This window comes from Colobus angolensis, unplaced genomic scaffold (genome assembly GCF_000951035.1).
Source record: "Colobus angolensis palliatus isolate OR3802 unplaced genomic scaffold, Cang.pa_1.0 Scaffold1, whole genome shotgun sequence".
Taxonomy (NCBI): domain Eukaryota; kingdom Metazoa; phylum Chordata; class Mammalia; order Primates; family Cercopithecidae; genus Colobus; species Colobus angolensis.
In genome coordinates this window covers 18896083-18915345 of record NW_012110918.1, presented here as the reverse complement: position 1 = coordinate 18915345, position 19263 = coordinate 18896083, and the positions used below count along the sequence as shown (strand labels likewise).

The following is a 19263-nucleotide window of genomic DNA, read 5'->3' as shown; positions in this document are numbered from 1 at the left end:
GGTCGGAGGTGGGAGGGAGCCAACCCGCACCTCCTGCTGCGCATGCTCGGACCGCACGCCCCGCGAGGGCCCGGGCTGCGCGCGAAGGTGTCTCCGAGCACCTGACAGGTCACCCACGTGACTACGCACGTGACCACCCACGTGACCGCCGGCGGCTCCCGCTGAGGGGCGAGAGCGGTCCAGGAGCCGGCCCTCGCCTCCGCCTTCAGAGGCGCCAGCTCTGTCCGCAAACCCGGGGGGGAGTCGGGTGGGGGCCTGAGGCGGCGCCTGCGATGCCGCAGCTTTGTGGTCGGGCTTCCGCGCCCGGGATCGGGACGAGTAAACGCTTCCGGCGCGCGCGGCTGACGCTGACCTGACTGACGCTCGGGCATCCCGGGTAGAAGCCGCGGGCGCATCTGCCAGGAGCGTGGGAAAGACGCTGGTGCCGACCTCCCCCTCTAAGGCTGTGTGGAGGAGGACGCCCGACGCCCCTCTCTGGGGCCAGCTGCCTGCGGAGGGCGAGCAGCTGAGAGGAAAATCGGTTTCCCCCCTGCACGGGCCCATCGCCTCTTGCTGCCACCGTGGGCGGGCGGGCGGGCATCGTGCAGGGGCAGCGACAGTGGGTTCCTGCAGGGACGCAGATCCGACCAGGTCCAGCCTCAGGGTCTGTTCCAGCCTGGCTCCTGCGCCTTCCACAGGAGAGGATGAGAGAGGCCACCTGTCACCAGGTGCGGGCTGCCCCACCCCACTGGTATTGCGACGTGGGCTTGGTCGTTAAAACAGTTTAGCAGGAGCCCTTGCCCGGGCAGGCTTGACGAAGAAAGAAGCCTGGGCGTGCCCTCCTTCCGTGTTCTCATGACCATTTTGGTCCGATGCCATAAAACAAGCATCACTAAGGTGGCTGGAGAGAGTCTGGCCAGCATCTTTAGATTGCCTGGTACACCCAGAAGAGTGGGGACCATCTCTTCTCAAATTCTGGGCCTGTTCCAAGAAGTCCATCCTACACACCTCATCTGCAAGCTTTTGGCACCAACCCTCCAATCTGGTTTTGAGCCTAGCAGCTTGGTCCAGCCCGGGACAGTCCTGAGCTTCCCTGTCTTCTCCCAGTCGACACCTTTTCACCTCTGTTCCTGTATCCGTGTGCTTGGGTTTGTAAGACTCACACAACACCCATTCGACTGCGGAGGTGAAGGTTTGCAGTACAGGCCTGTAGGTGCAGCACAGGGAACCTCACCCCATCGGCAGCCCCCAGTCTGGAGGTTCTGAGCCCAGGGCTGCACCCAGTGCCCTGCCGGGTGCCAGCAGCATCACAGAGTTCCCTGGCTGCAGCCTCCCCTCCCTCCACTGCTCTTGGCAACGTGGCCATAGGTGTAGGACCACAGCTGCTTCCTGTAGTGCTTTGGGATGTGTCCTCTAGGCCCACCTCCGCCTTTCTTACCTGAGGCCGTCTGGAAGGCAGCGGGCAAGACAGCTACGCGGCCGCAGCCAATGGGAGGCACTGGCAAGGGGACTGGAGGGTGGACGAGAGGCTTGAATATTCCTCAGCTCTTTCTCTGCCTGGCCAAGGGTCGATGGCTCCTCTCAGGAGAGCCACGCCTCCTGTTTGGTGGCCCATCCCATTAGCTCCAGCTCTCACAGGGTCCAGGCTGCTGGGTTAGCTCAGGCCTCCGTGCTGACCGTGGCTGTGTCAAGATGCTCCTCACAGACAGTTCATTAGACTAGCTGCACCTGTCTCCTTTGAGTGTGCCGGCTCATACTTTCAGCTGGATCCCAGGAGTTTCAGCTTTTTTTTTTTTTTTTTTGAGACCGGGGTCTGGCTCTGTTGCCCAGGGTGGAGCGCAGTGGCACGATCTCTGCTCTCTGCTTCCTGGGCTCAAGCGATCCTCCCACCTCAGCCTCCTCAGTAGCTGGGACTACAGGCGCTTGCTGCCAACCCCTGGCCATTTTTTCTTTTTGTATTTTTTGTAGAGGCCGGGGTCTCCCTGTGTTGCCCAGGCTGGTCTCAAACTCCTGAGCTCAAGTGATCCTCCTGCCTCCCAGAGTGCTGGGATTACAGTGTGAGCCACTGTGCCCAGCCAACATTTTTTATTTATTTTATTTTATTTTATTATTTTTTGAGACAGTTTCGCTCTTGTCACCCAGGCTGGAGTGCAGTGGCATGATCTCGGCTCACCACAACCTCCACTTCCTGGGTTCAAGCAATTCTGCCTCAGCCTCCCGAGTAGCTGGGATTACAGGTGAGCGCCACCACACCCAGCTAATTTTGTATTTTTAGTAGAGATGGGGTTTCTCCATGTTGGTCAGGCTGGTCTTGAACTCCCGACCTCAGGTGATCTGCCTACCTTGGCCTCCCGAAGTGCTGGGATTACAGGTGTGAGCCACCGTGCCCAGCCTCCAGCCAATGTTTTAACAGCAGAAAAGGACATGAATTCAGAGAGTTTTATCTACAAGAAGTTGAGAGAAGAGGAGTAGGCTGAGCATGTGCCTTGCCCAGTCAGTCCTCGGTTGGCCCCTGTTGGCCAGTAGAGGTCGCCGCCTGCAGGGAGATGACTCGTGTGGTCATGATCTGACTCAAGCTTCCTCCTTCATAGCCAGCAGAGTGGCGCAGCGGAAGCGTGCTGGGCCCATAACCCAGAGGTCGATGGATCGAAACCATCCTCTGCTATGGACTTCTTTTCCTTCCTGACTAGGTAGCCTGTGGGCCCCTTTCTAATTCCTCCCCAGGCCCCAGTAATATCCCTGGTCGTGTCAACGCACGGAGGATGGGCAGCGGCAGCAATCCGAGTTCAAATCTCCATGTGAGCCCACCTTGCCTCACAGCCTAGTCCCGCAGTAGTGGGCGTATTGCCCTCTGCACTCCCTGGCTTGGGCAGAAAAGGGTTTTCTGCTCCTCAGTCCTCTGTGTGTCCACCTGGCCCGGGACCCCCCATCGGTACCTGCTCGTGGCTTAGAGAACACGGTCTGGGCACAGTACATGCATCCTTTGTCTGCAGCGTTTTTGAGGTTTTGAAGCCTCCCTGGTCACACTTAGGTCTGCTCCTCCACGTGGCCAAAGGTGCCTGCAGAGGCTGGCACCCTTCTCCCTGTCTGGCTGCCAGCGAGTCTCCTGCCGTCAACCGACTCACCAGGGACCCCTCCCAAACCCAGCAAGTGTTCTCCTGCCAAAAGGGTCTGGCTGGATCCCCATCCTCTTCCCTTCCTTTCCTGAGGGTGTGGGCTTAGGGGTTCCTGCCTTTTCTTTCCCTTTTAACGTTCTTTCTTTCTTTCTCTCTCTCTCTCTAGTTTTGGCTAGAAGATCAAGGCCAGGTGCAGTGGCTCACACCTATAACCACAGCACTTTGGGAGGCTGAGACAGGTGGATCGCTTGAGGTCAGGAGTTGGAGACCAGCCTGGGCAACATGGTGAAACCCTGTCTCCACAAAAAATACAAAAATTAGCTGGGCATGGTGGTATGCGCCTGTGGTCCCAGCTACCTGGGAGGTGGGAGGGTCTCTTGAGCCTGGTAGGTCGAAGCTGCAGTGAGCAGAGATTGCACCACTAAAAAAAAAAAAAAAAGACAGAATGAGACCCTGTCTCAAAAAAAAAAAAAAAAACGGGGGACTGGGGCTGGGGCTGGGATGTTACGGCCCTCTGGGTTGGCATTCCTGCTCCACTGACATCAGAAGCTGGAGGTGAGAACCTCCCTCCAACAGGAGAGAAATGCAGCCGCAGTACTCACTCCCCGTACATCCCACCACCAGGCCCCAGCATCCCACGTGGACACAGTACCCATGAGGATGGCACTTTGGTGCCAGTGCGGCTGCCTGGCTGTGTCCAGACTGGCTCAGGGACAGACTCCTCAGGTCCCAGAGCCCAGGACAGTTGCAAACACTGTGCTCTGGGCCTGGAGTGGGGACGGAGTGCCAGCTGCTACATGGTCTTTCCATAACAGGGCAAAAAGGAGTGGGGAAACTGCAGGACAGACACCCTGATGGTGGCTAAAGCCGAAGACAGAGGAACAGGAGGATTCTGCCAAGATCGATGTGAGAGGAAGGCTTAGGGGCATCAGAGAGGAGGCAAAGTGTTGGCAGTGGTTGGCAGCCACTGCTCCCGCTCCATTCCCTCCTCCCAATTCCACTGCCACTCATCCACACTCACCATGCAGATGCCGTGTCTGTCACTCTGCCTTGCCAGGTTTTCCTTCTTATTCTAATCAAATTTCAAACCAGGCTGGTGTGGTGGCTCACACCTGTAATCCCAACACTTTTGGGAGGCTGAGGGGAGAAGATCACTTGAGTCCAGGAGTTCCAGACCAACATGGGCAACATGGCAAAACCCTGTCTCCACAAAGTACAAAAAATTAGCTGGGAGTAGTGGCGCATGCCTGCAGTCCCAACTACTTAGGAGGCTGAAGTGGGAGGATTGATTGAGTCTTGAGAGGTTGAGTCTGCAGTGAGCCATGATGGTGCCACTGTACTCCAACCTGGGTGACGGGGCCAGACCCTGTCTCAAAAAAAAAAAAAAAAAAAGTCCATGTCAGGACGTAAACATCCATTATATACTTTAACCACTCCTAGAACCCCAGCTTTGGATGTCCTGACACTTGACCTGATGGGCTTTTAGTTCGCTGTTGCAGCTTGTTAACAGCAAATGCAGACATAGAACAGACATCCTCCAGGTCCTGCGCACTGGGCACCTGTGAGGTGGACTGCTCCAGGGAAAGTTCCTAACAGCTAAGCTATACGACCTTTTTTTTTTTTTTTTTTTTTTTGAGACGGAGTCTCACTCTGTTGCCCAGGCTGGAGTGCGGTGGCAGGATCTTGGCTCACTGCAAGCTCCGCCTCCCAGGTTCATGCCATTCTCCTGCCTCAGCCTCCCGAGTAGCTGGGACTACAGGCGCCCCCCACCACACCCAGCTAATGTTTCGTGTTTTTAGTAGAGACGGGGTTTTGCCATGTTAGCCAGGATGGTCTCGATCTCCTGACCTCGTGATCCACCCATCTCGGCCTCCCAAAGTGCTGGGATTATAGGTAATCCACAAAGTGTAATCCACAGGCATGGGCGCTATACGTCTTTTATCAAGTTGGGATGTTACTGCCAAACTGCACTCCAGCCAGCAGCTGTGAGCACTCCCTCTTCTTACTGAGCTGAATACTTAATAAAAATCTTTGCCTATTGGACAATTCGCATTTCAACTTTGAAGCATTCAGCCCTGGTACCTGCTCTCCTTGATTTCAGAACACAAGGCTCAGAAAGTAGAGCCGGCCTCTACCCAAAACCGACAGCTCGCCCTCTGCAGCGGCGGACTGAGGGCTCCTAACCATGAGTTGAGGGTTGATCTGCTTTAGACAGATGCTCTGTTTGCAGTGGAAACATAAACACCAGGCCCCATCTAGAGGCGAAGTGGCCTTGGCAAGTCAGCCCCTGCCTGGGCCACTGTTCCCTCCTCTGACATCTCTGGCCTAGACTCAGCGTGAAGGTCACACGACTGTGGGAGGCCATGTGTCCAGATGCCTCAGTTGCTCAGCTCTGGGCCCTCAGATGAGGCCATGGAACACCCTCAAAGCCAGCACATACCCAAGGGTTCACCCTAGATCCACATCCCAGGCAAGCGGCAAACCAACAGGTGGGCACAGTGGATGCGCCCGTTTGCCACTCCAGCAACGCTGAGGAAGGACCAGTGTGGACAGTCTACACTGGCTGCAATGAGTATAAGCTCTCAGGACAGGTGGAAATGGAATTGAGAGATCTGGGCTCTGCTGCTCAGACCACAGGCACCGAAGAGCAGATCTATTCACTGGGACGGCAACACGTTTATCAGATCAGACGTGTTCGGGCCCCTGCAGTACACGGCAGCATCAGAGCACACACGGCCGTGTTCCTACATGGTGGTGCTAGCACGGGATGCCACCAGGGCTCATCTTGTCCTCCTCCTCCTCCTCACGCCAGGACCAGCCTGGCTCACTAGCGGGCATGGGCCGGGCACACCATCCCCCTGGACCAGTGTGCTGCCTCACGCCAGGACCACCCTGGCTCACCAGCGGGCACGGCCGGGCACACCATCCTCCCAAACCAGTGTGCTGCCTCGCACCACATCTAGGCGCCTTGGTCTGACCGCTAATATCGTTCCAGTTATATTGAAGGAACTCTCGCCACTTTTCTCCTGTGCAGAAGAAAATGCACACAGTCCCCATAGCTATAACCCACCAGCAGGCACGGGGACCCCTAGCATCTCATGCTGGTGCCCAGTCCCTCAGCCTGGCCTCCCCACACGACCTGCAGGGCTGGCTTCGCGGCAGGCCAGCTGTGGTGCCGTGTACAGTGGTTACTGCGGGAGGTGATTTCTTCACTGTAACAGGGTGGCCCTCTGCCGACTCCTGGTGCTCCAGGCCTGGTGAGCATCTTCCTGGAGGAAGACAGAGGACTCTCTTGACTCCACACCAGGTGGCAGCTCAGGAAGCAAAGGCGAGGCCACCTGGCGTGGCCATCGTGAGGACAGCAACGCACCACATGACGTGGCCCTGCTGGGGCAGCAGGTGGCTAGGCTCACTCAACCGTTCACTCAGACACGCTGCAACTGTTTATTCCAGAATCAGAGGTTGGAAACCCAACTGTATATAGACTGAAAGCAAAACAAATACACAACTGAACATAATATATGCAGTCATCCAGCAAGACAGGCAATGGAACACAATATACGCAGTTATCCACAAGACAGGTGCACAGGCACAGCACAGAGTGAGATGAAGGCAGCCTAGCCTACAGTGGCTCTGCAGCACGGAGGGCTGGGAAGGCCATCACTTGAGTTAACCCAATCCCAGTGCTTCAGGACACCTCCGGCCACATTGACATCTCTCTTCTCCTGGGAGGAGCCCTAGGGTGCAGCTGCGCGGTTCCGCGGATTTTCAGGTGTCTGCCAGCTCCGTTTCACTGTTCATGGTTAAACTGCTTTCTCCTTTTTAAAAAAATTTTTTTGCCAGGTGCAGTGGCTCCCGCCTGTAATCCCAACACTTTGGGAGGCTGAGGTGGTCAGATCACCTGAGGTCAGAAGTTCCAGCTTGACCAGCCTGATCAACATGGCGAAACCCCGTCTCAACTGAAAATACAAAAATTATCCGGGCATGGTGGTATGCGCCTGTAAGCCCAGCTGCTCCAGAGGCTGAGACAAGAGAATCGCTTAAACCCAGGAGGTGGAGGTTGCTGTGAGCTGAGATCGCGCCACTGCATTCCAGCCTGGGTGACAAACTGAGGCTCTGTCTCAAAAAAAAAAAGAAAAAAAATTTGTAGAGACAGAGTCTCACCACGTAGAAACACCTGGACTCAAGCAATCCTCCCAGTGTGCTGGGATTACAGAGCAAGAGCCACCATGCCCAGCCTCTCCTTTCTTTTTAAGGCAAGCTCATGCCCGCAGTGCAGTGCCAGAATGGAGGGGGCTCCATCACCCTGAGCACAGAGGGCTTCGTGGCGAGTGGATGGGCCAGGGCTGTGTGTGAGAAGAAACCTGTCTGCAAAAGGTGACGGGGAAGTGTTCTGAGGGAGGCTGGACCACCCGAGCATCCTCAACCCCTCAGGGTTGGGCAGAGCCTTTACCCCTGACTCCCACCTCACAACAGTGCTGAGGAGCTGGGGCTCGCCCGCACCCACCCAGCTTGTGTGGGCAGCCTTCTCAATTTTCCACTCTCGTGTCTGCCACCCTTGTCAGGCCCTTCCCTTGCCGCAATGCAAGTCTAACTCAAAGACTGAATGTACAAGTTTGAGCTGGGGCCTGGGTCGCCAGGCCTCCAGGGCCCTGAGTGTGGTCCAGGAGGGTGGTGACTGGCTGTGAGGAATGGCCCAGGGCTGAGTATGGTCCAGGAGGGTGGTGACTGGCTGTGAGAAATGGCCCAGGGCTGAGTATGGTTCAGGAGGGTGGTGACTGGCTGTGAGAAATGGGAGGAGGGTGGTGACTGGCTGTGGGGAATGGGGCCTACTGTTGTCAGAAACTAGTTTTTCTAATAAAGCTGGAAATCCAGATTTGTGTATGAGTCCCCTGATTCTAAAAGGCTGACAGTTATTAATGTTCTGTCAGAAACATTTTCAAGGAAAATATGAGTGGGTAAAAGAGCCAAAATGGGCAGGAATCTGGGACTGTGGACTGCCTGCCCTAACAACCGCAGGGGCACAGGAGTCCACAGGCACAGCTGCCCCGCCTCTGCCCTCATTCCCGCATCAGATCACCTCCGAGGCATGTGTGTTACAACCTCTGGGGGTCTTAGCTCGTCACAGGACACTTTCTGGAATTTTTTTTAAAACTTAAAATACAGTAGTCTGTCTCCATTCTCACTTTTTTTTTTTTTTTTGTATTTTTTAGTAGAGATGGGGTTTCACCAGGTTAGCCAGGATGGTCTCGATCTCCTGACCTCGTGATCCGCCCGTCTCGGCCTCCCAAAGTGCTGGGATTACAGGCTTGAGCCACCGCGCCCGGCCTCCATTCTCACTCTTTGGGATTTTTTCACAATCTTAGGATAGAGGGATAAATCGGGGAAGTGCTCCTTTCGTGTAAAAACGTTCCAATCTGCCAGGCATGGTGGCTCACGCCTGCAATCCTGGCACTTTGGGAGGCCAAGACGGGTGGATCAGGAGGTCAGGAGTTCAAGACCAGCCTGGCCAACATAGTGAAACCCCATCTCTACTAAAAATACAAAAACTAGCTGGGCACGGTGGTGTACGACTGTAGTCCCAGCTACTCGGAAGGCTGGGGCAGGAGAAATCGCTTGAACCCAGGAAGCAGAGGTTGCAGTGAGCTGAGATTGCGCCATTGCATTCCAGCCCGGGCGACAGAGTGAGACTCCGCCTCAAAAAAAAAAAAAGTTCCAATCCCACACCTATTATGAAGATAGCACCACATGAAACTGCCTGAGGGGCCTCCAATAAACGGGATAGCAGGGAACGCTGAGAAACCAAAGTAACCCATTGAGCAGTTTTCTTAAGTGTCTTTAATACTCCACTCAGGGCAGCCCCTCCCTCTACTGAGAGTGGCTCTGGCCCCAAGAGCAGCTGGAAGGCCCTGGCCTGACTTCACCACTTGATGTCCAGGCTGTGTGCGCCGCGCTCCTGGCTCTGGTATGTGGTGTGCAGCACCTCTCGGGCTTTGGGAGAGTTGATCCCCTCCAGCCACTCCTGGTACAGCTCCTGCACGTGTGCACTGGACTCTGCACGCCGCACAGGGATGTCAGCGTAAATGCCTTCCATCTGCCGCAGCAAGGCCTTATCCGCATGTCCGTCTGGAGTCTGGGCTTGGCCTCTGCCACTTAAACATCCTGAAAGATAAACACAGGTACGTTTCTCCTGGGCTCAGGCGATCTTTCCGCCTTAGCCTCCTGCACACACCACCTTGCCTGGCTAATTTTTAAATTTTTTGTAGAGACTGGGGGATACGGGGTGGGTCTCGCTATGTTGCCCAGGCTGATCTTGAACTCCTAGCTTCAAGCGGCAATCCTTCTGCTTCAAGCTGGGACTACTGGCATGAGCCACCGCACCCAGCCAGGATAGTCTTAAGGAAGCTTTTGCCTCATAGGGAAGACAGTTTGGAAGCGGGAGAGGAATGCAGGGAACGTGGAACGTTGCGTGGTGTAGGGCTAGGGCTGGCTACACAGGCCAGGGTCTTCCCCAAGGCCCTCAGGGACACTAATCCCAGACTCATAGCCCTGTGTGCGTCTCTTTTTTTTTTTTTTTTTGAGACAGTCTCTCTCTCTGTCGGCCAGGCTAGAGTGCAGTGGCTTAATCTTGGCTCACTGCAACCTCCATCTCCTGGGCTTAAGTGATTCTCCCGCCTCAGCCTCCCAAGTACCTTGGATTACAGGTGTGTGTGCCACCATGCCCGGCTAATTTTGTATTTTTAGTAGAGGCAGGGTTTCACCATGTTGGCCAGGCTGGTCTCGAACTCCTGACTTTAGGTAATCCGCCTGCCTTGGCCTCCCGAAGTGCTGGAATTACAGGCGTGAGCCACCGCACCCGGACCCATGTACCTCTCATTCTTACCCATTTATATCACCCATAAAATGGTTTTACCTAAAACCTAAGTTGCCTTTTAGAACTGGGTGGCTTTGTATGCAAATCCCGATTTCCAACTTCTCTTGGATTTGGCAAAACCAAGATAGCACAGGGATTGTGAACAAGCAGTAAAACCACTCCTGCCTGCACCACACGTGTAGTGTGCTGGGCCCTGCCTGGAGGCCGCACCGGAGGCAGCTGAGCTGTGAGCCCAGCCATGAGCCCACACACCCAACACTGGCCTGAGTAAAAATGTGTCTCCTATTTATTAATGCTACTTACTTTCCAGCATGTTAGACGATGTCACTCTTAGTAGTGTTAAGAGTTCATTTAAAACAATCTGGAGCAAATTTCCCTGGTTAAACTTCACTCCCCATGGGTTGCAGGGTGGTACCCCAGCTGGTCTCCAACCTCCACTTTCCCAGGGGGCTGGCTTGCACCTTCTCCTTCCTCAGGCCCCAGCTCCACCCGCCTGCATGCAGAGGCCCTCCCAGAGGCCCTGCTTCATGGCCCACCTCCCGGCTGCTCCTCAGCCCAGCTGTGGGACTGACCCTTCCGTGCTCCCGGAATGCTCAGTGAGGCCTCCAAGGCCACATGCTCGCCTCTCTGCCCTCACCCTCCTGTCAGTGCTGGCTGGGGCCTCCCCTCCTTTGTGTTGAAGGACACTACGGCAGGGCCTCCAACTGCACCCTTGTCTGTGCCCTGCCCAGGGGCCCCTCCCGTCCTGTGGCTTCACACCTTGTCCCACTCATCTAACATCAGTGGAGCCACTCCTCCCACTGACCTGCACCCGGCATTTCCACTTGAGTCCCTCGTGGTGCCCCCCGACTCACAATGGCACAAAGGTCCTCATTTCCCCACCAGGGGCGCAGATGGACCACCAAGGGTCGGGGCAGGGGGTCCCCTTCGTCCCTGACACTCACCCTCAGCACATCCTTCCCAGAGACCCCCACCCTGTCCTGGCCTCCTCTTGTCCTCTCACTCCCCCTGCCCCAGGTGGGGACCCTTCCTCACATGCCTGGATGATCGCAGCCCACAGGAGCCCACCCTCCCTCCAAGCAGCAAGGGAGCTCCTCAGGCCCAGACTGGGTCACACCCCTTCCCACTTCCACCTCTCACTGCTCTCTCCCATCACTCAGGACAGAGCTGGCTCATCCTTGGCACCTGGCAGGAGGCAGGGGTGTTTCTCCCAGGCAGGGTGGCCTCGACTCTTGTGATTTGTTCTCTAAGCCAGCTGCCATGGGCTGAGTCTCACCTGGTGCCATGTGGGGCCTCCTGAGAGCACGTCCCCAAGAGAATGCCCACATGCTATGCGGGGTGAGGGAAAGAGCAAAACCAACAGAGCCCAGAATGTCCCAGCACAAGCCCCACAGGAACATCCACACCCTACACAGCTCTCGGGGCTGAGAGAGGCTCTGGGTGGCCAAGAACACTGTCTCTCTGGCGGCTGCAGGACCAGTGTGGCCTGAGCACCCGTGGGGGACAGAGCCAGGTGCTGCTCTTGGCACCTCACCTCCAGCACAGGCGAGGACCTCCACAAAGTGGTACGGGAACTTGCCCTTCTTAAGCTTCAGGATCATGTTCTGGATGTTTCGAAAGCCATAGGCCGCAGCAAAGCGTAGCACCACCTCCCCATTCTTCTCAAGGGTGACCTCTTGGAAGTCTTTGTTTCTACAAAATGAACACAGAGAATTTTGATCCATCAAGTCCTTTATCTGTGACTTAAGAACACTTGTTTTTTTTTGAGACAGGAGTCTCGCTCTGTCGCCCAGGCTGGAGTGCAGTGGCGCAATCTCGGCTCACTGCAACTTCCACCTCCCGGGTTCACACCATTCTCCTGCCTCAGCCTCCCGAGTAGCTGGGACTACAGGCGCCCGCCACCACACCCGGCTAATTTTTTTGTATTTTTAGTAGAGACGGGGTTTCACCGTGTTGGCCAGGATGGTCTCGATCTCCTGACCTTGTGATCCACCCACCTCAGCCTCCCAAAGTGCTGGGATTACAGGTGTGAGCCACCATGCCCAGCCAAGAACACTTTCTAATGTAAGTTTGGAATGTCAGCAAAATAAAAGGTCTAAATAAACACAAAAAAGCCCTTTTGATTTTGACTGGTGTCAACTCCATACATAGAACCGCCACATGCACAGATCCACACATGCACACGTGCTGAGCACAGGCACAGACAGGCTGTGAACGCTGCCCCACACCTCAGGGCTCGGTAAGTGACCTCCTCGACATCCTCGTTGAACAGCTCCTTGGCCGCATGTCTGAAGATGTGTGCCAGGTGCCCGTCCGAGCTGGCTCCATCATGGCGCGTCACCTTGTCCTCCTTCAAGTCTCCAAACCTCACCAGGCAGAGAAAAAACAAGTCCTTCATGAATGCCGATGTACAGTGACAGCAAGAGTGAAATCAGACTTCCAGAGGGCATCACAATCCAAGGTCACCACCAAAGAAGCTAAATCCTCTACAAATGTTTAAACTTTGGTGAAAGTCCCATTTCTAGCATCTTGAGGGGTCTCGGGAGGGCCTGCCTGATGCTCGGGCCAGGCGGAGGACTCTCCTCAGTCACGCCGAGCCCATGCACAGGCTCTTGCAGGTGCTCCAGATGCTTATGGTCCTTTTCTTTTCTTTGAGACAGGGTCTTTTTCTGTCTCCCAGGCTGGAGTGCAGTGGCACAATCATAGCTCACTACAACCCCAGCCTCTTGGACTCAAGCCATCCTCCTACCTCAGTCTCCCAAAGTACTGGGATTATAGGTGTGAGCCACCACGCATGGCCCCATAGATGCTTAACTTCTATCTCACCTTCCCCCAAAAGGGCATGAATGCAGCACCTGGGATGCGGAGTGTTGCCGACGACACACACCGCTGCCTTTGTGGTGCTCTCTGCCCAGTGCCTGGGGTGCAGCAGGAGCCCTAGGCCTTGCTGGGTATCAAGGTCACCGCCCCCAGCAGAACCCAGCCTGCCACTCTTGGTGCAAAGGGGCCTGAGGGAGCTGCCCCACTGCCCCACAGTGGAACGTGGAATGTGAGGCACAGACGGCACCCAGGATGAAGGGGGCTGGTGCACACACGAACAGCCCTGCCCCGGCGAGGACAAAGCTGTTTGTGCTTCTCGTCCTTCCTCGAGGGTTTGGGGTGGCAATCGCACCATGGAAGCTCGCCAAGCCTCCCGACTCCCTGGCAGCCCTGGTGAATGGTATCCCACTCAACAGCTAGAAGGGTGGCTGAGGGTTGTGGTGGGGCCCTGGGGGACTGCATCTCAGTGCTTCACATGGCCTCGTCATAAAGCAGGGCAGCCCTGGGCCTGTCAGGTGGCTGGCAGGGCTGACGGGAGGTCCAGCCGTCCAGAGGACTCTCCCCAGATAAACCACTTACAGGGTGTCGACGGCAGCATCCTTCACTGAGAGTTCACCTTGCTCCATTATTTGAGCAATTTCACCTACAGACAAACGAAGTAAGAGACACTGAAAAGACACAGGTGGTCACAGGAACTTTTCTTCCCCTGCAGGAAACTTGACATTAGTAACCTTGGATGACCTCCCTCCTATGAAATCTCCATCACAGACAGCAGGAGTGGAGTCCATCCAAAGGGCAAAGTGAGGCCAATAAAATCAAACACTAATAAAATGTAAGCAGAATTCAATTCGAATTCCTCTTTCCATTCCTCTTTCTGCCCTCGAACTGTGGCATTTATGTAAACAATCTCTCCATGATTTTCCCATGCGGAAAATCTGTAAACTTTTTTGGTCCACTTTGCATGAAACAAACAGAAAACTTTTGTTACAACAAGCTCACAGAGATAGGACGACGAAATATATACTGGTTGCATTTTTTTTTCTTTTTTTTTTGAGATGGAGTCTCACCTCCGCTGCCCAGGCTGGAGTACAGTGGTGCGATCTTGGCTCACTGTAACCTCTGCCTCCCGGGTTCAAGCGATTCTCTTGCCTCAGCCTCCTGAGTGGCTGGGATTACAGGTGCCCACCACTACGCCTGGCCAGACAGGTCTCAAACTCCTGACCTCAGGTGACCAGCCTGCCTCAGCCTCCTGAAGTCCTGGGATTACAAGTGTGAGCCACTGTGCCCAGCCCATTTTTTTTTTTTAGAAACAAGGTCTCCAGTCTGGCCAACATGGCAAAACCCCCTCTCTACTAAAAATACAAAAGTTAGCCTGGCATGGTGGTGCGCACCTGTAATCCCAGCTACTTGGGAGGCTGAGGGAGAAGAATCGCTTGATCCTGGGAGGCGGAGGTTGTAGTGAACTGTGATGGAGCCACTGCAGAGCCTGGGCAACAGAGTGAGACTCTGTCTCAAAAAAAAAAAAGAGACAAGGTCTCACTGTGTTGCCCAGCGAGGTCTCAAACTCCTGGGCTCAAGTGATCCTCCAGCCATAGCCTCCTGAGTGGCTAGAACTAGAGGCCTGAGCCACTGCACCCAGCTACATTTACATGACATATGGTCATTCTGCAATGAGATCAACTGAAAGTGAGAACCTCTTTCTGTATTTCCTTTTACATGAGGATGCCTGAAAAAACCCTTAATAGAAAAAAACTGAGCCTCTAAAACCTGGCTGTGGCATCACATCAGATGCTGTGAGATGGCTGGAAACACAGGTAAGAAAATAGCATAATTTCCTATAAATCTGCACTCTGAAAAAAGACGGCTGGACATGGTTCTTGATAGCCTGTGCGCATGTTTTTATTTTGTCAACACAAGCAGATGGCCCCTGGGCCCTTCCTCTGAGAGTGAAGGATGGCAGTGCTGAGGCCCTTCTGTCCCTCATCCTTCAACACCCCTGCCACGTCACCCCACAGGGAGCCTGTGCCTGTGGGGTGGGGACCTTTCCAGAGGCATCTGCGTGCTAGAATTTCAAGTCAGGGGACTGTGAGGGACATTGGCATCCTTAAAGATTGTCCCTCTCAAGCCTGTAATCCCAGCACTTTGGGAGGCCGAGACGGGCGGATCGTGAAGTCAGGAGATCAAGACCATCCTGGCTAACACGGTGAAACCCCGTCTCTACTAAAAAATACAAAAAACTAGCCGGGCGAGGTGGTGGGCGCCTGTAGTCCCAGCTACTTGGGAGGCTGAGGCAGGAGAATGGCGTGAACCCGGGAGGCAGAGCTTGCAGTGAGCTGAGATCCGGCCGCTGCACTCCAGCCTGGGCGACAGAGCGAGACTCCGTCTCAAAAAAAAAAAAAAAGATTGTCCCTGAGAGCTGACCTCTCTGCCTCACGTACCACTAATCTAAATACCTGCAGGGACCTGTTTTCGGAGACCAATGAAAACAGTTCCACCAGAATTTTAACAAAGTCTTAAACTTCCCCCACCAACTGATGTCAACATTCTTCTGAATGGGTTCTACGTAATTCCAGGGAATGACTTCCATCCACAACACACACAGAACTCACTGTAGGCTCTTAACATCTGAAAGGAGTGGCCAATACAGTGGTAAAGGCCACATCACTGAAGCAAACGTGCCTTTTTCATTTTACTCTGAATGAAAAAAACTTCACTTGTGTTTTAAGTGCAGACTTGGTTTGTGAGAAGGAGACCCACTATGGCTATAGACAACTTTCCTACCAAGAGACAAGTACACTGAACGGACTGTAATGTAAAGCCAGGGCCACCATATGGCCCGAGTGGTTCTCCCAGAGACCTGATTTATCTTTTTTTTTTTTTTGAGACGAAGTTTTCCTCTCGTTGCCCAGGCTGGAGTGTAATGGCGTGATCTCAACTTACCACAACCTCCGCCTTCGGGGTACAAGCAATTCTCCTGCCTCAGCCTCCCGAGCAGCTGGGATTGCAGGCATGTGCCACCATGCCCGGCTAATTTTTTGTATTTTTAGTAGAGACAGGGTTTCTCCATTTTGGTCAGGCTGGTCTCGAACTCCCGCCCTCAGGTGATCCACCTGTCTTGGCCTCCCAGCTGTCAGTAACTTCAGACAAGTGACCACAGTGGCAGGCACTGAGATGGCTCTGGGACACAGATCTGCCTGGCTCCGGTGTGTACCGGCCAGTCAGAGAATCCCCCAGCGGCCAGGTGCGCCCCCGCCCACCTCTCACCTGATGTTAACACGCAGTCAGCGCCCCGGGAGCCATGCAGAGCGGGGGGAAAGCCTTCCTGAAGAGCCTCTAGCTTCTTGTCATAACAAGGGGCCACGATGACGTGGAAAATCTTCTCTGGAGACAGGTTCTGTGGGAGAGGGGCACCCATGTTTAGGGTTAGTGGAGAGGTGACGATGGCAGCTTACACTTGGTGCCCAGGACAGGAGGGATGGGAGACCGACTGCCCCCTGCTGTTGCCCTCCAGACACTGCATGGAGCACTTTCTCTTTTTTTTTTTTTTGAGACGGAGTCTCGCTCTGTTGCCCAGGCTGGAGTGCAGTGGCATGATCTCAGCTCATTGCAACCTCTGCCTCCTGGGTTCACGCAATTCTCCCGTCTCAGCCTCCTGAGTAGCTGGGACTACAGGCACATGCCGTCATGCCTGGCTAATTTTTTGTACTTTAGTAGAGATGGGGTTTCACCGTGTTGCCCAGGCTGGTCTCAAACTCCTGATCTCAGGCAATCTGCCCACCTCGGCCTCCAAAGTGCTAGGATTACAGGTGTGAGCCATCGAGCCTGTCCGCATGCGGCACTTTCTTGGGGCTGGGACTGTTGTGGGTCTGAGGCTGGGTCCCACAGATGAAGCTGCTGTAGTCACATCTGGCTCCCATCCCCTCTTCAACTCTACCGAGCACCAGCACCCCATCCATGTCTGTCTGCTGCCTCCCTCGGGACTGAGTGTGGTACTCCCAAACCATCTGCAAAGCACCCCAGTCAGTGGAGCCTCTTGGAAGAACCAGGAAGGCTGAGCCCATCTCCTCCTGAACCTGTGCACATGGGACAAAACAGGCAAGAGGTCCAGCTGGCGTGGAGCCGTTGCTGGTCCAGCATGGAGCCATTGTGGGAGGCCCGTGTGTGTGTGTGTGTGTGTGTGTGTGTGTGTGTGTGTGTGTGTGTGTGTGTGTGTGTGTGTGTGCGCGCGCGCGCGCGCGCTGGCTACTTCACCCACAGGCTTTCCTGAATCTTCCCAAGCGATGCCCACCCAAGCAACCCTTCTCCTGGGGCCCTGCCACACAGAGCAGGTGCCTGTGGCTGGGCCTGAACTGGTGGCAAAGCCAGAAGCCAGCAGTTGCCAAGTGATCCTCTGGTGAGGTCTGGGTGGAAAGGCCCCATTCAGGGCAGGGGCAGAGCAAAAGAGGAAACCCGCCCCTGCTCGCAGTTGTGTCAGACGGTCAGGTGAGGAGCTGCTGGAGGCTGCGTCTCTGCAGCTGCCCCTCATGGCACCTACAGGAGGACACATAGCTCTGGGCTCCAGCCAGGGGAGAGGGCAGCACGTGGAAGACCTAGAAACACATGGCTTTCTTCAGGTGGGGGCAGGGCAAGGGACAGACATAAAGTCCCATAGCTCGTTTTTTGGTCTTGCCTAAACTGAACGCATATACTCTGTCTGACATCATGTTTACCATTTGCCAAATTATGACTTTATGGGTAGAAAGAAACTAGGTAGAAAGAAAACACTGCCTATTGCTAAAATAACAAGGCTGCCAAATATGCGTGCCCTTTTAGGCTGACTTCAAATGTCTGAAAGATCCTGATGTTGCCCTCTACTCCGGTTACCACAGTGCCTGGACATGGCTGCTCCCCTGGAGGGAGGTGTAAAGTCTGATTGAGAAGAGCAGTGTGGGGCATGCCAGCGGCTGGAGAATACACCACGGGATTAGGGTCCCTTTGAGGGTGACCTTGGAGACATCAGGGAGTTCTGGGAGGACCTGGTGGCCACAGAGGGCTGTGGGAAGGGAGAACATGATGGGCTGAGGCAGGGGGCATGCAGGAGCCTCAGGCCGGGACTCACTCCATCAAGTGGAAGACAGCATCACGGCCCCTGCAGAATCTCACAGAAGGGACTAAGGAAGTCATGTGATGCCCACGGTCTGAGGGAAAAGGCCAGGGCAGAGGCCAGGTTTGGCTCCCGAAATGATAGTGGCCCTCGGCCTCTGGGCACAGGCCATTCTAGGCCTCCTTGGGTGAGGCGTCCCAACAGCAGGCAGGCAGCATCTCTGGGCAAGGTCTTGGGTCTCATTCTCAGCAGGGTGGGCAGCATGTCTACCCCGAATGGGCCCACGAGAACGACCAGATGCCACAGAAAAGGTTAAGAAGAAAGAAAGAGGTTGTAAGAGGAAGGAAGGGAGGAACAGAGATGGGCGTTGGTGAGACACAGCACTGCTCATGTTTCCTGAAGCCACAGCTTCCTTTTAGCTCACCTGGGGGGCCGTGACCACACCGGACAGATGGGGAACCTCCCCTTCCTGGGCCCCTGTGCCATGGTCCTCCCTCACTTGCCCTTCCTGCCCTCCAGAGAGAGGTCAGCTTACCTGCTGTCTGGCGAAATAATCCTTCACCAAAGAGCCCATCACCTGCTGGGGGGACTTGGCGGTGCAGAGGTGGGCAGTGATGGGACGACCCAGCACCCGCTCGGCATATCGGACCCAGCCTGGGGAGAGAAGGGTCCAAGGTCAGCTCCTTACTGCTTCCTCTGGACCTTCCTGCCACGCACCAGGGAACGCTGAGCTCGAGTCCCTGCCGCCCCAGGGTGAAGTCAGGACACCTTTTCCCCAGGCCTTACCAGGAGCTCGTGCTGGACCCAAAACCCCTCCTCTGTGGCCCAGCTGTGGGTCATGGGAACCTGCAGGCCTGGAGGCTACTGGGAAATGGGAGCGTCCCTGCAAGGCCGACAAACAAGTAAGAGTCGGGGTAACAGGTTCCCCAAAAAGGTGAAGGGGAACAAGCACTGAAGGGCAGCAGGAGCAGTGGCCCAGGCTGCACCGTGCGAAATCCCCTGGCCAGCTACAGAGTCTTTGCAGCCGGGACACGCAGTTACCACTCAGGGGAGAGCAGCCACATGCTTGCCCAACTTCTCTTACCGACTAGAAATTAACAGCCCAACAACTGCACACTTTTTAAAATATAAGAAATCTAGCCAGGCATGATGGCTCATGCCTGTAATCCCAGAACTTTGGCAGGCTGAGACGGGCGGATCATGAAGTCAGCAGATTGAGACCAGCCTGGCTAACACGGTGAAATCCCGTCGCTACAAAAAATTAAAAATCAGCCAGGAGTGGTGGCAGGCGCCTGTAGTCCCAGCCACTCGGGAGGCTGAGGCAGGAGAATGGCGTGAACCCGGGAGGCGGAGGTTGGAGTGAGCTGCAATCGCGCCACTGCACTCCAGCC

At 55.1% G+C, this 19263-nt stretch overlaps 2 protein-coding genes and 1 non-coding gene across 4 annotated transcripts in view; 1 reads left to right on the top strand and 2 right to left on the bottom strand.

The window, feature by feature from the left end:
• The window catches only part of FOXK2 (forkhead box K2), a 105131-nt gene extending 104588 nt beyond the window's left edge, over window positions 1-543 (bottom strand). The window contains exon 1 of the mRNA XM_011933409.1: window positions 31-543. Within this exon, the coding sequence (XP_011788799.1) occupies window positions 31-543 (513 nt within the window). The remainder of the gene's footprint in view (window positions 1-30) is intronic.
• Window positions 544-2572: 2029 nt separating this feature from the next.
• On the top strand, window positions 2573-2644 carry TRNAM-CAU. The gene has a single exon. It is a non-coding gene; the product is annotated as a tRNA-Met (tRNA).
• A 6266-nt stretch (window positions 2645-8910) lies between these two features.
• NARF (nuclear prelamin A recognition factor) overlaps window positions 8911-19263 on the bottom strand; it is a 39609-nt gene continuing 29256 nt past the window's right edge. For both annotated transcript variants that reach the window (XM_011928353.1, XM_011928441.1), the window contains 6 exons: window positions 18408-18526; window positions 16054-16183; window positions 13369-13432; window positions 12198-12335; window positions 11504-11661; window positions 8911-9257 (listed from right to left, as the gene is read on the bottom strand). In XM_011928353.1, coding sequence (XP_011783743.1) covers window positions 9016-9257; window positions 11504-11661; window positions 12198-12335; window positions 13369-13432; window positions 16054-16183; window positions 18408-18526 — 851 coding nt within the window. In that variant the 3' untranslated portion in view covers window positions 8911-9015. The remainder of the gene's footprint in view (window positions 9258-11503; window positions 11662-12197; window positions 12336-13368; window positions 13433-16053; window positions 16184-18407; window positions 18527-19263) is intronic.